Source organism: Limulus polyphemus, unplaced genomic scaffold (assembly GCF_000517525.1).
Source record: "Limulus polyphemus unplaced genomic scaffold, Limulus_polyphemus-2.1.2 Scaffold1038, whole genome shotgun sequence".
Lineage (NCBI taxonomy): Eukaryota > Metazoa > Arthropoda > Merostomata > Xiphosura > Limulidae > Limulus > Limulus polyphemus.
This window is the reverse complement of record NW_013666648.1, coordinates 330,710-343,017: the sequence shown is the minus strand read 5'-3', so window position 1 is coordinate 343,017 and position 12,308 is coordinate 330,710. Positions and strand designations below refer to the sequence as shown.

The 12,308-nt window shown below is 33.0% G+C and overlaps 1 protein-coding gene across 1 annotated transcript in view; it reads left to right on the top strand.

Moving 5' to 3' along the window:
• Positions 1–1,911: 1,911 nt before the first annotated feature.
• Positions 1,912–12,308, top strand: part of LOC106461818 (PAB-dependent poly(A)-specific ribonuclease subunit PAN2-like) — a 53,673-nt gene continuing 43,276 nt past the window's right edge. The window contains exons 1-7 of the mRNA XM_022388897.1: positions 1,912–2,077; positions 4,079–4,284; positions 7,030–7,236; positions 8,929–9,098; positions 10,472–10,670; positions 10,924–11,042; positions 11,706–11,850. Of these exons, the coding sequence (XP_022244605.1) occupies positions 7,033–7,236; positions 8,929–9,098; positions 10,472–10,670; positions 10,924–11,042; positions 11,706–11,850 (837 nt within the window). The 5' untranslated portion in view covers positions 1,912–2,077; positions 4,079–4,284; positions 7,030–7,032. The remainder of the gene's footprint in view (positions 2,078–4,078; positions 4,285–7,029; positions 7,237–8,928; positions 9,099–10,471; positions 10,671–10,923; positions 11,043–11,705; positions 11,851–12,308) is intronic.

Genomic DNA, 12,308 nt, shown 5'->3' with positions numbered 1-12,308 from the left:
AAATAATACTATTATATAGCGGTTCTTTCTTTTCTTACAATCTTCAGTGGGGCCGAGATTGGAGCTGTATGTGTATGCGTGGTATCATACTTCATGGCCTGGGATCCGTATGATGCCCTCCCCATTAATCCTCTGACCTCAGCATGGGGCTATGATTGTGTGCACATACAGTAACCTGGAGTGAAGTTGGAAAGCGTGGGTTCTGGAAATCTCCCCTTAATGTTGGTCCAGTGCTCCGGGGTACTTGTACCATCTAGGAGGAACCGTTCCAGCTTCGCTGGCCTCCAAATTAATCCAAAAATAGATTATGTTTACTTTCAGCTGTGGTATCTATGTTAGGAAAAATTAAGAAAAAAATACTTGGAAGTTCAGTTATCTCTAAATAGATGGAGAAACAAATAATAAGGAAAAATACTTGGAAGCTCGGTTATGTCTCAATAGATGGAGAAAAATAATTAAGAAAAAATACTTGGAAGTTCAGTTATCTCTCAATAGATGGAGAAAAAATCAAGCAAAAAATACTTGGAAGTTCAGTTATCTCTGAATTACTCTACAGTAATAAAAAAAGTTAATTTTGGCCATTATGTCATGTCAGAAATACACTGGTTAGCATCTTTTACAGGATATTACCTAATATCAGGTTGGACCACCTTTTGCCACGTGCGATATTGATTCTTCAAGGCACCAGAGTTTCCTTGTTCAATTGTAACTCATTCAGCGAGGAATATAGTCTGCAAATGATTTAGAAGTCTTAATTAAAGATTAAAATGGTGAATGAGATTTCAAAGATGCTCAATGAGACTGAGATCCATTGATTGTGTGGGTCATGCTCTTCAAATCAGTTTCAGGAAATATGAGCACAGTGAATTGTGTTATCTTGGAGGAACCCTTGGCCATTAAAGTGGAAATGCAGCATTGTAAGGTGAATAATAAGCACAATGTTCAGTACACACTGGATGTTATTCATTCTTCTAAAGAAATCAAAGGAATGAACTCTTGTCAGGTAAATGTTACCCATACTGTTACACCACATCTAGCAGCTTACACCATTAGAAAAACACAAACAAGGTCAAGTGTCTCATGGGGCTTTCTTCGTGTATTTCTTATACCATCATGTATGATTAACGTAACAAAAGCTGCTTATCTATTTTTGTAAGATATTATTGGGATCTTGACTGGCATATTAAATTAGTTATATTAATATCTGGGTTATATATTTTAGTTCTGAGCAATGAAGTTAGTTTGCTTGGATCAGAAGTTAATAACAATAACTACAAAGAAAAGATAAAACATGGCTCATTTGACCACATCACATGCTTTTGATCAATTATTGTCCACTTATTATGATGTCGTCAGCTTGTAAAAGGTATTCAAAAAGCTTATTAAAACACTGTTTCGATCACTACTGTGTTTGTTGTATCTCAGTCGCCCTGAAGAGCTCTGGATTGAGTGAAATGCGTCATTGGCATGGATATGACGGATATATTGTGGTGGGAATACTATTATTATACACACTTCTAATTTTTGAAAATCCCTAAGGGACTAGGTTAAGAATCTAGAGCTTACAAATATAATATGCCTAACACTAATGTCTTATGGCAAGTGTAATTATTGTCCAATTGGTAAAAATTGTGTTCTTAGTTTCACTGAAACCACGTTTTATGTTTGAAGATTAACAGTTATTGTAATGTGTACATGATGATGTTGAAAATAACGAAAACCCTCACACTGTTGAAAGAGTTGCTAATTTAAGACACAGATATTTCTTAATAGCAAACATTATTTTTCTCTTTGCCTTTCATATCGTCAAACTTTCATTTAATAACAAAAAACGACATAAATTGTGTTATATTTAGATTATTTTAGAGGACGCTGCTTAAATTCTTAAAATCCTTGCAGCGCTTCGTTGTTACTATCACGGTAGTAAGTTGTTTGAAAATAAAAAAGAGAAAAAGAAAAATGTGGTTCGCGGACTAAACTCAAACGTTGCATGCAACTTGGTATAAAAAACATGGTTCAAGATGTGAATATTTTAAACTTGAGATTGAGAGGAGAAATAAATACTTAAAGTTAAAACGTAAGTTGACATTCCGTCAGAAATTAAAATATTTTCTGTGTGTGCGTGTGTGTTTTAATGCTAAACCCAAAATTGATCTAAGATTAAGGCCTAACGTATTACTATAGTATTAGTAATACTAATATATTTTTATGTCTAACGTCAAGTTGCATTTTCAAGCTTTTCATTCTACTACAATTACAAACTTAGAACGAAACACCTACTGCAAGACTTCTTCCCAGAGTTAAATCCTAAAATTGTAACAATTTTGATTTCTCTTCATTTGCCAGATTAGTTGAAATGAAAGTTGAAGCAAAATTTCCAGCATGTTACACTTACAAGTTAAACTTACAGTGTTATAAAGCTGGGAACTAAAAAGTAAAACTGAAACAATGTTTTAGCTGTTTGCTTTTGAGACTGAGGGTTGCCTTGGTGATAAGGATTGGCTTTTTACACCTTGCTTTTATATTCTAATAGTAATATCATATTTTATTGATTTAATCTTCAACAAGTTTATTTTTCACTTCATGTTCAAGCAATAAACTTACCAGCAGTCCTGATGATATGTTGTTTACTGCCAGTTTCAGTAATTTTCTACTTCTGTTGGATAGGTAAATAGATGTGAAGGTCTATGTTTAATCCTTTGTGTACAGGTGGAGTTAAAATGCAGAGTACCATTTGACATGGTATTATGTGTTTGATATCAGAGTTATCAACTAATTATTTTATCCTATGCAAATGCAATATGCAAACTCAACACTAGAACAAAAATACTTTTATGTTTCATATGAACATTACTTTGCACTCTCTATTGTCAAAATTTGAGTACAAATACTTTTGTAAAACATCTGATTTTAAATTTTTTGTGCATAACAAACTTGTATATGTTATTAAAAACGTGCATTATTTTGGGTGGGTACAAACAGTAAATTCAGAATTACGGTCTACATTCCTTCACCAGTTTGGGGCTGGTCCAATGGCCCAACATTGTGCACATTATGTTAATATGAACATGATGTTTTGGTTGTTTTTTGGGGAGAGGGGTGTCTTCAATAGCCTAGTTGCCATTCTGTCAGCTTGCTGACCTAATACTTTTAAAATACAATTTGTGTATGTATATTGTGGAATAAATTGTACATTATATATGGTATTTTTCTTTTACAAGGAACTTTGTGTGTATATTCACAATGGATTTGAAGTATCCATTCATGATATTTGTTTTAATTCAACTTTTTCTATTTGTTTCTCCCATTTTTTTCTTTTGTACAAAATATATCACTGTTTATCCTGAGGTCAAAAAACTTTTACCTCTAAGATTGTTTTGTTTTCCTTGTTTCTGGGTCACTCTAAAGTATGACATGCTTTCTTTACAAGACGTAATCCTTCTTTTAACAGGCTTATCTTTTGACACGTTAATGTTATCTCCTTTTAACTCTTATAGTGTGCATCATGGTTGTTGCCAACTTTTATGTGTTTCATTACCTTTCTGGTTGATTTATGATCCATTTGCCCTTTTGTTGATTTTTTTTAAGGCTAACTCTTGTGTGGATGCTGAATTTCATTTGATCACAAGCTCTTTTGCTCTATCCTTATTATATATGAGTGAGATTCATCTTGTATGATCTGGATGTCTTTGGTTTCATGGGTATCCCTTAACTAAGTATCCACTGAAATTTGGACACACGATTCTCATGACCTGGAATGGTCTTTATGTGGTTAATTAATTGTCTTTATCTTTTAGTACTTGGTACTTAAGATGTATTGATGTTTAAAAGACTTCAAGCATTACTCCATTGAAGGTATTACAGTTGCTATAGTACCAGATCATATCACAAAATTGAGATGATGCATGTATTTGTCAGAGTCCCAGTTGGACCACACAATAACATTTTTACCTAGTAACCCAGATGTATTTGAGAATTATTTTTTTTTGTCTTTGTTCCTAACTTTTGTAATGTATGTCAGGCATTATGTTGTCTCCTGTATGCTGAGCAGTTGACCATATATTTATAATTTTCCTAGATTCCGTTTATTACTTTTGGTCAAGTAGAAGATAAAGAGATTTATAGACATGTCTAAAAACCAGTGAGAAATGTTTATGGTGCACTTGGATATGACTGTTCCAACTGGTGGATGTCAGCCTTCTTGGCTCTGAAGTTTAGTGTTGCTGCAAGTGTAACTTTTGCTGAAACAACTGAGGAATTCACTGCAGAAATCACTGTTAAGAGGTATGTAAGGCTAATTGTCATTGGTAGTATTTGGAAATAATTAAGCCAGCCTTGACATCCAGATCTTTAATTGTCAATTGGACCATTGCAAAATCAATCCATTTTTTTCAGATCACCATTTTCTTTTGTACTCATGATTGCTCATCAAGATTGTGCATGAGATGTTAGATATTTAGAATGTGGAAGATAAATGACCTTTTGTGGAATCATCACCTTTTCTAAGGTGGCCAAATAACTCCATCATTCCTCTTAGTATCCCAATTTGTAGGAGAACTTCATGGATGGGTTTCATTTTAGGATGAGCATCAAGAACTGTGATCACTTGACAGGAAGTGCTTATTAAAAGTTCTCAGTCTTTCCCTTTGATATGGAGGTTCTTTGTAACTAACTAAGTCATTTCTAGTGATCTGATGTTGTTCTTGCATAAGTTTTTACTACACTGTGCCTCAAAAAAAAACTTAGGCTATTTTTTCATTCTTTTTTTTTTATTTCCTCAGTATGGTGGAGGACTAAAATGTCTTACATCTGCTTTCATTTTTTTCCCCGATCCAGTCTCTGCAGCTTTGCCACTGTGTCAGATACATTTATCATCTCAGTTGTTGCTACAGAATCTTTGATAAGTAAGACATGGCTGTTTTCTTACCTCACTTCCCTATCAGTGTCAGAATTCTATCTTATAATGATGTCAGATCATATTTGTATTAATCTTTTGTTTGGAAATCTAATTGGAATCGTATTAGACTCCTGGGATGGAGATAGTGCTCTTGAATCATAGGCTACATTATGTTCTATGATTGATCAATTAAGTACCTCATTGAACATTGGAAACAATTGGGTTTTGTAGCTGAATGAATAGTACTGAAAATTAACCATCATCATATTTTGAAGTAAAAAAAATGTTTTGAAGATTAAAAATCAAGGATTTTATTTTCTGGCTACAGGCGGAATCATAAAACTTTTAAGGTGAGTTGAGGTGAGAGAAAATACGAGTATATATTTTTTTTATCTCATGTAAGTTATTACCATTGCTCTAAATTTGGGATTCCTTAGTTAAAAAAAAAAAGTTTCTTCATCCTTAGTAGCTCGTTGCAGTGGCTATGGCATAATGTTAACGTGTCAGATTACTTTACATTTTTCAAATTTATATATGTTCTCTTTCTGCAAGAGTGTTAGTCATTCCATTAAAGACTTAGTTTTGATGAACACAGGTTAGGGGGTGATGAACAAAAAATAATGTTTGTTTGTTATGGTTCCATATGACTTGGGCTTATAATTCTGATCAAACAAGTTTGAGTGTTAACTAGGATGCAGAAATGTGTAGAAGAAAAAGAAACAATAGACATTGAGGTTATTAATCTACAACTAAATATTAAGATACCTTAACAGACACACACATAGGTATATATATATATATTTGTGTATTATGTACACACATTTAGCATTACACAATTTCTGGTCAACATGGATGGTATTGTGTAATGGGGCCTTAATGAATTTTTGAAGTATGGTGTTTTGATTTTTTTCTGACATGTAATTTGAATAGTTAATAGGATGTATGTAGAGAATTTGTTGTTCACTATGAATGTCAATAAACATAGCAAGTATTCTTTAAAAGGTAGAAGTATGAATTGTTGTATTTCTAAATATTCTTTAAAAGTATTTATAAAGTTCTTATTTGTAATACTCTCTTACTGATGTACAGGTTTGTCATACTTAATTTTCTGAAGCAGAACACACAGAAAGGTTATCTTAGAATATTTGGGTGATGTTAAGAGAACACAGGGGTTAAAAAACAATGAAAGACAAAAATAAGAAATCCTATAATCCCAGCATGTTTGAAAGATAGACCTTTCTTCATCAGGTGCAAACAGGGAATAACTAATTTAAGTAATGAGTGAGAAGAGGTTAGGTTATGTCGGGGACTATACAAAGTACAATATCATGGCTATCACCTGCAGTATTCCTTTGAAAGCTAATCGGAATATCTGGTGAATGTAATGAGTGAGAGGTTAGGTTATGTCGGGGACTATACAAAGTACAATATCATGGCTATCACCTGCAGTATTCCTTTGAAAGCTAATCGGAATATCTGGTGAATGTAATGAGTGAGAGGTTAGGTTATGTCGGGGGCTATACAAAGTACAATATCATGGCTATCACCTGCAGTATTCCTTTGAAAGCTAATCGGAATATCTGGTGAATGTAATGAGTGAGAGGTTAGGTTATGTCGGGGGACTATACAAAGTACAATATCATGGCTATCACCTGCAGTATTCCTTTAAAAGCTAATCGGAATATCTGGTGAATGTAATGAGTGAGAGGTTAGGTTATGTTGGGGGCTATACAAAGTACAATATCATGGCTATCACCTGCAGTATTCCTTTGAAAGCTAATCGGAATATCTGGTGAATGTAGAACTGAATCGGTTCCCCTTAAAAATACCAAAAGCTAAGTACTGTCAAATTCTGTGTATATAAAATCTAAAATAATGGTTACATTACATAAAACTAAATACAGAAAAGTGGAAAGAACAAAAATAGCAAAAGTTAGAAACTAAAAGTAAATTTCTGTATTATTTATGTGACATTAGTCACATACTGTGTCACACGTCTGTTTACTTTTTTATTTTATTGACAAGCTTTGTTACAGGTATTATTATTTAGTTTACGTGATATTTTGAGTGTTTGTGTTGATATACTGGTGAGGAATATTATTCTAATTTAGCAATGTTATTTGTTGTTTTAGTTGATGATGGAGTACCATGTGGGGGAGTTTGCTCCTCCAATTGATGGAGGAGAGATGAATCAGGGACAGTTCTCTGTTGGAAGTTTAGCATTGGGCCAGGAATACATTTTACTGCATAGCATCCTTGCAGATGGGGGCAACCATTTTGGGGTTTCTGCTCTGAGCTTTGATTTACAGGAGGAGTTGCTATGGATGGGGAACCAAGGGGTAAGTATTCAGTGTTATATGTAGGTCTGTGATAGTTATATGTAGACAAAGTCAGGGGATCATCTGACCACACAACTAAGAACTAGTAAAAGTCTGTAGCTGCGTGTTAAGGGTTTTAATAATGGTCAGATGACTTATTAAGGCAGAGTTTACATAATTAAAGATTCATGCTCTTCGGCTCTTTTAACACAAAAAAAGAATGCTTTAAGCCATAAAAATAACTATTGCTTCAATGGTTTTGTATTGAAGTGACTTGTCATAATTAGTGAAAGTCGCATCTGATTTCTGGTCTTCTCACACCAATTACCTCTTAGATAGTGTAGTGCTTTCTATTATGACTAAACATATATTTGCCCATCTATCTCTCTCTTCATGAGTGTTATTGCTCTTTTTTTACTGATTGACATATGTTTGATTTTTTTTAAAAAGTTGATTTACTTTGATGTCATATGCCCACTTTGTGTGTGAATCCATAATTTGCTTAAGGTAGTAAATTTAGCATTTTTTTAACCCATGGGCATTTGGTCCTGGATAAAGTTGTTCTTTAAGACTTTATTCTGTTAGCTTTGGTGTGTTATCAATCATATATTGTAAGACTTTATTCTGTTAGCTTTGGTGTGTTACCAATGATATATTGTAAGACTTTATTTTGTTAGCTTTGGTGTGTTACCAATGATATATTGTAAGACTTTATTCTGTTAGCTTTGGTGTGCTATCAATCGTATATTGTAAGGCTTTATTCTGTTAGCTTTGGTGTGTTATCAATCATATATTGTAATACTTTATTCTGTTAGCTTTGGTGTTTTACTAATGATATATTGTAAGACTTTATTCTGTTAGCTTTGGTGTGTTATCAATCATATATTGTAAGACTTTATTCTGTTAGCTTTGGTGTGTTATCAATCATGTATTGTAAGACTTTATTCTGTTAGCTTTGGCGTGTTATCAATGATATATTGTAAGACTTTATTCTGTTAGATTTGGTGTGTTACCAATCATATATTGTAAGACTTTATTCTGTTAGCTTTGGTGTGTTACTAATGATATATTGTAAGACTTTATTCTGTTAGCTTTGGTGTGTTACTAATGATATATTGTAAGACTTTATTCTGTTAGTTTTGGTGTGTTACCAATGATATATTGTAAGACTTTATTCTGTTAGCTTTGGTGTGTTACCAATCACATATTGTTTTTATATTTATAATATTGATATGAATTACTTGAAAAAAAAAAAGGTTCCTGCACAAGGTGTAATACACATATTAGTATTTTATATTTATGATCAGATTGATGGGGGTAGCCATTGGCTCATATCTAGTTCTCAAACTGAAAGATATGTTCATGCTCGTATAAATTAATCACTTGATGTTTTGAAGTTCAGACAACTACAGTGCTACCAATTTGTCTTATGTTTACTAGGCCTTTCCTTACAAATGAACCAATACACAATTGTCAATCAACTTTTTTAAAGAAAAAGGGTGAAATGTAACAATTTTTCTTACCGTAGTTGGATATATATTATGATAAGTTGAAACACATCTTACACTTGTTTTATTTTTTATTCTATTTATATATTTTTAAAACATACAGTCACAGCAATACAACTGACTTGCCTGTATTTTGAGCATCATAATCTATTGCCATTGCATAACTGAGAGAGGAAATATATTCGTTATGTGATCTTTACTTCAGGGTCACGTGACATCGTACTACAGTTGTGATCTACAGAAGTATACCTCCTTCCAAGTGGATGCTACCAATGAGATCAAGCAGTTGGCAACTGTGAATGCTGGAATTTTAGCTTTGACCAGTGCTTCCATTCGACTGTCACAACGCCGAGGACTGACAGTTTTTAACCACAGGTGAGACTGATGTACATGTATAGATAAAACATCTAAAGGATTATTTACCCTTTGTAGATTGATAGTTAGAACAATTCTGCACCATATTCCATTAAAGATGTACAATACTTAAACTGACAATTATACCATTCAGTTATTTAATTGCTTCCAATTTTAATCCTAAAAACTGGGTTTCGATACCCTTGGTAGGAACAACACAGATAGCTCATTGTGTAGCTCTGTGCTTAACTACAAACAAACTAACCAGTTTTAATTACTTTCTGTAGTTGTATACCAATGTTGATGTTCTTGTATCATTATGTGAATAATACAAGTGTTTTGTACTGATCTTCACCACACACTTGGGCTAGTCTAATTTTTTAAAATTTTACCATAAAACTGTAACCTTAAAGCCTAGGCTATAATCAAACTTCAAATGAGCGTTATTCCTTTACCATTACATATACATCACCATCTAGATACCTGATGCCAGGTTAGTGTGTTTTAAGGGGTTAAAAATATAATACAAAACACATTCTAATATATTTTGAATGATGTGTAATCATTATTCTTCACTTGTTGATCCTCTATGTTTATCTTACTTCTGCTGTTGATGCAGAAAGCTAAGACTGTTGTAATGTACATCATAAGGATGCCCAAACCAAGCTAAGACTGTTGTAATGTACATCATAAGGATGCCCAAACCAACAATGGTTCACCCTAGTAACTGATGTCTTCCACTTGGCAAAAGGAAACAAAAAATAAATTGTTACAACTTATTCAGTAAAGAAATTTTAATTTTTTTTATATCTCATTTAAAAGTGTGCATGGTAAGTTTTATATAATTTATGTTGTAATTTATTTTGATTTTTTAATGTGGTTGTGCAACTGTTGTCTTGGGTGCTGTATTCTATTATTTTACACGTGTAATTTCCTGATGAAAATATTTTAAGAGTTTTTATTAAATATCTTTAGAATTTACATAAGTATTTTAAACATATATTTAAAGTTTATTTTTATTGTTATTTTAATAATTAGTTTTTAATAATAAAACACGTAGTTGGATTTAGAACCAACCAGTGAGTTGGCATCCTCATGAATAATTAAGGGGCTTAGCCAATGAAAAGACCTTATTATAACGCGGTCTTGTGATATGGACCCTGTGGACCATGTTATTGCAGGGCCCCAGTGTATAATTATATTTTTGAGCTGATTAAAAGTCGTAAGTAGTTAATATATATTCATTGTTAAGTTCGAAATTACCGAGGAAGTAGCAGCATCATGAAATTAAAGTAAAAATGTAAAATAGTCTATGTGTATTTTTTATATCATTTGAGTAGCTTCTCTTTAACTCTTTCAGTGTGTGATGAAAATATTTTCTGTTGTACATGCAGCTCAGAGCAGCTTCAGGATCTACAGTGTATGATGGTCACTCAATCAGAAACCTTGCTGATGGGAGGGAACCAACCCCACTTAGTAGAACTGAACTTGGCCCGAGGAGAAGAAATGAGGACTGTGGATGTCGGTGAACAAGGGTGTATCATATTGCGGCGACATCCCCGCTTTGTTTGTGCAGGTGACATAGGAGGGAAGGTTAGCTACATTTAGTTGACTACGGTTAACGGTAGATGAATTAGAAGGTTTGATCTTGTGCAAGGAAAGAACTAACTATATCTAGCTGGTTATAGTTAAACGTTGAGAACATAGAAAGTATTGTTTGTACAGCTAGAAAGATAAGCTAATATAGCTGAATAGAACTGAAAATTAACAAAATAAATATCTTTTTTTTTTTATTGCAGCCGGAAAGATATTTAAAAATTGGGATTTTTCTAATGTGTTTTTAAAGGTGACGTTGCGAGATCCTACAACTCTAAAAGTAGAGCACACCCTAGAATCTCATACAGGAATGTTGGCAGATTTCGACGTCCATGGTAATCAGTTGGTCACATGTGGACTTTCAAGCAGGTAGGTAGACAAGCATCATTTTGTATTTGAAAAAATAACAAATGACAAATGAATATCTGGGTCATTTGAATACACAAGCATAAGCGATATTACCAAACACTAACATCAGCAAATCTAACTAGACATTGTAATAAATAGTTAATTTGTGAAGAAGAAAACTAAAAGTTTGGAGACGGCTTGACTGGGTAATGAGAAAAACTGTATTGTAAATGTACAATGTTTTGACTTTGTTTCATACTGTATATATATACATATATTCATGTGTCTGTATAAACTACCTGTACCTGAGGATGACGTAATATTATTAAAACATCGTACATTTACAATAAAGTTTTTTCATTACCCAGTCAAGCCCTCTCCAAACTTTTATTTCTAAAAAGTGGGTCCCTCGTCATCAAATTCGAACAAGAAAACTGTTTTAGTTTTTGATATTTTTTACAATATCCTGTTAATATTAAATGAAGTTATAATAGTAAGTCATGATGCAGTGATTCATTTTGAAAACCAAACAAATTATGTAAATATCAGGGAAAAACAACAGTTTTTGAACGAAAGATAAATCATATGTATATAGTTTTTGACAAAGTGTATTCTTGGTTTCATACACAATATTTGCTTTTCGTGGAAGAAACAACAGTTTTTAAATAAAATTTTCCTGTAAAGGCACGGAGCTCTTGCAGTTGACCCTTTCCTGATGGTGTATGACCTTCGAATAATGCGAGCAGTTGCCCCAATTCAAGTGATGTTCCCTCCTTGTCTCCTTCGGTTCGTTCCTGCTTTTACTTCTCGTCTTTGCGTTGTATCTCAGGTAAGGGCTGAATAAAAATAAATATACGTACGCAAAATAATGACTACACTTTCATTGATTAAAATGTTGCATGAAAAAGTAAATGTTATGACACTTTTTTATTTGACAGAAACAAAACTTTAATAACAGAGAATTTACTGGTGTGAAATGTGGTTGAAATTTTGCAGAAGTAAAGGAAATTTGGTTTCGGATTAACATACAAAGTCTTTCCAGTGGATGTTGTGTATAAAGTAAAATCATATGAAACCACTTTGAGTAAGGAATATTTGTATTGCTCACAAAAAATTTCCTGTATTTTCGCACGATACCTAAAACATTTTCAAATATGAGACAACATTGTGAGATTATTTCCTTTGTTAGAGCATCAAAACAGGTGCGTGATCCAAGTGTGTAGTACTTCAAAGTTACTGTTGAAGTTTCGTACAATGCTTCATTAACTTAATGTTATGTCCTTTGTC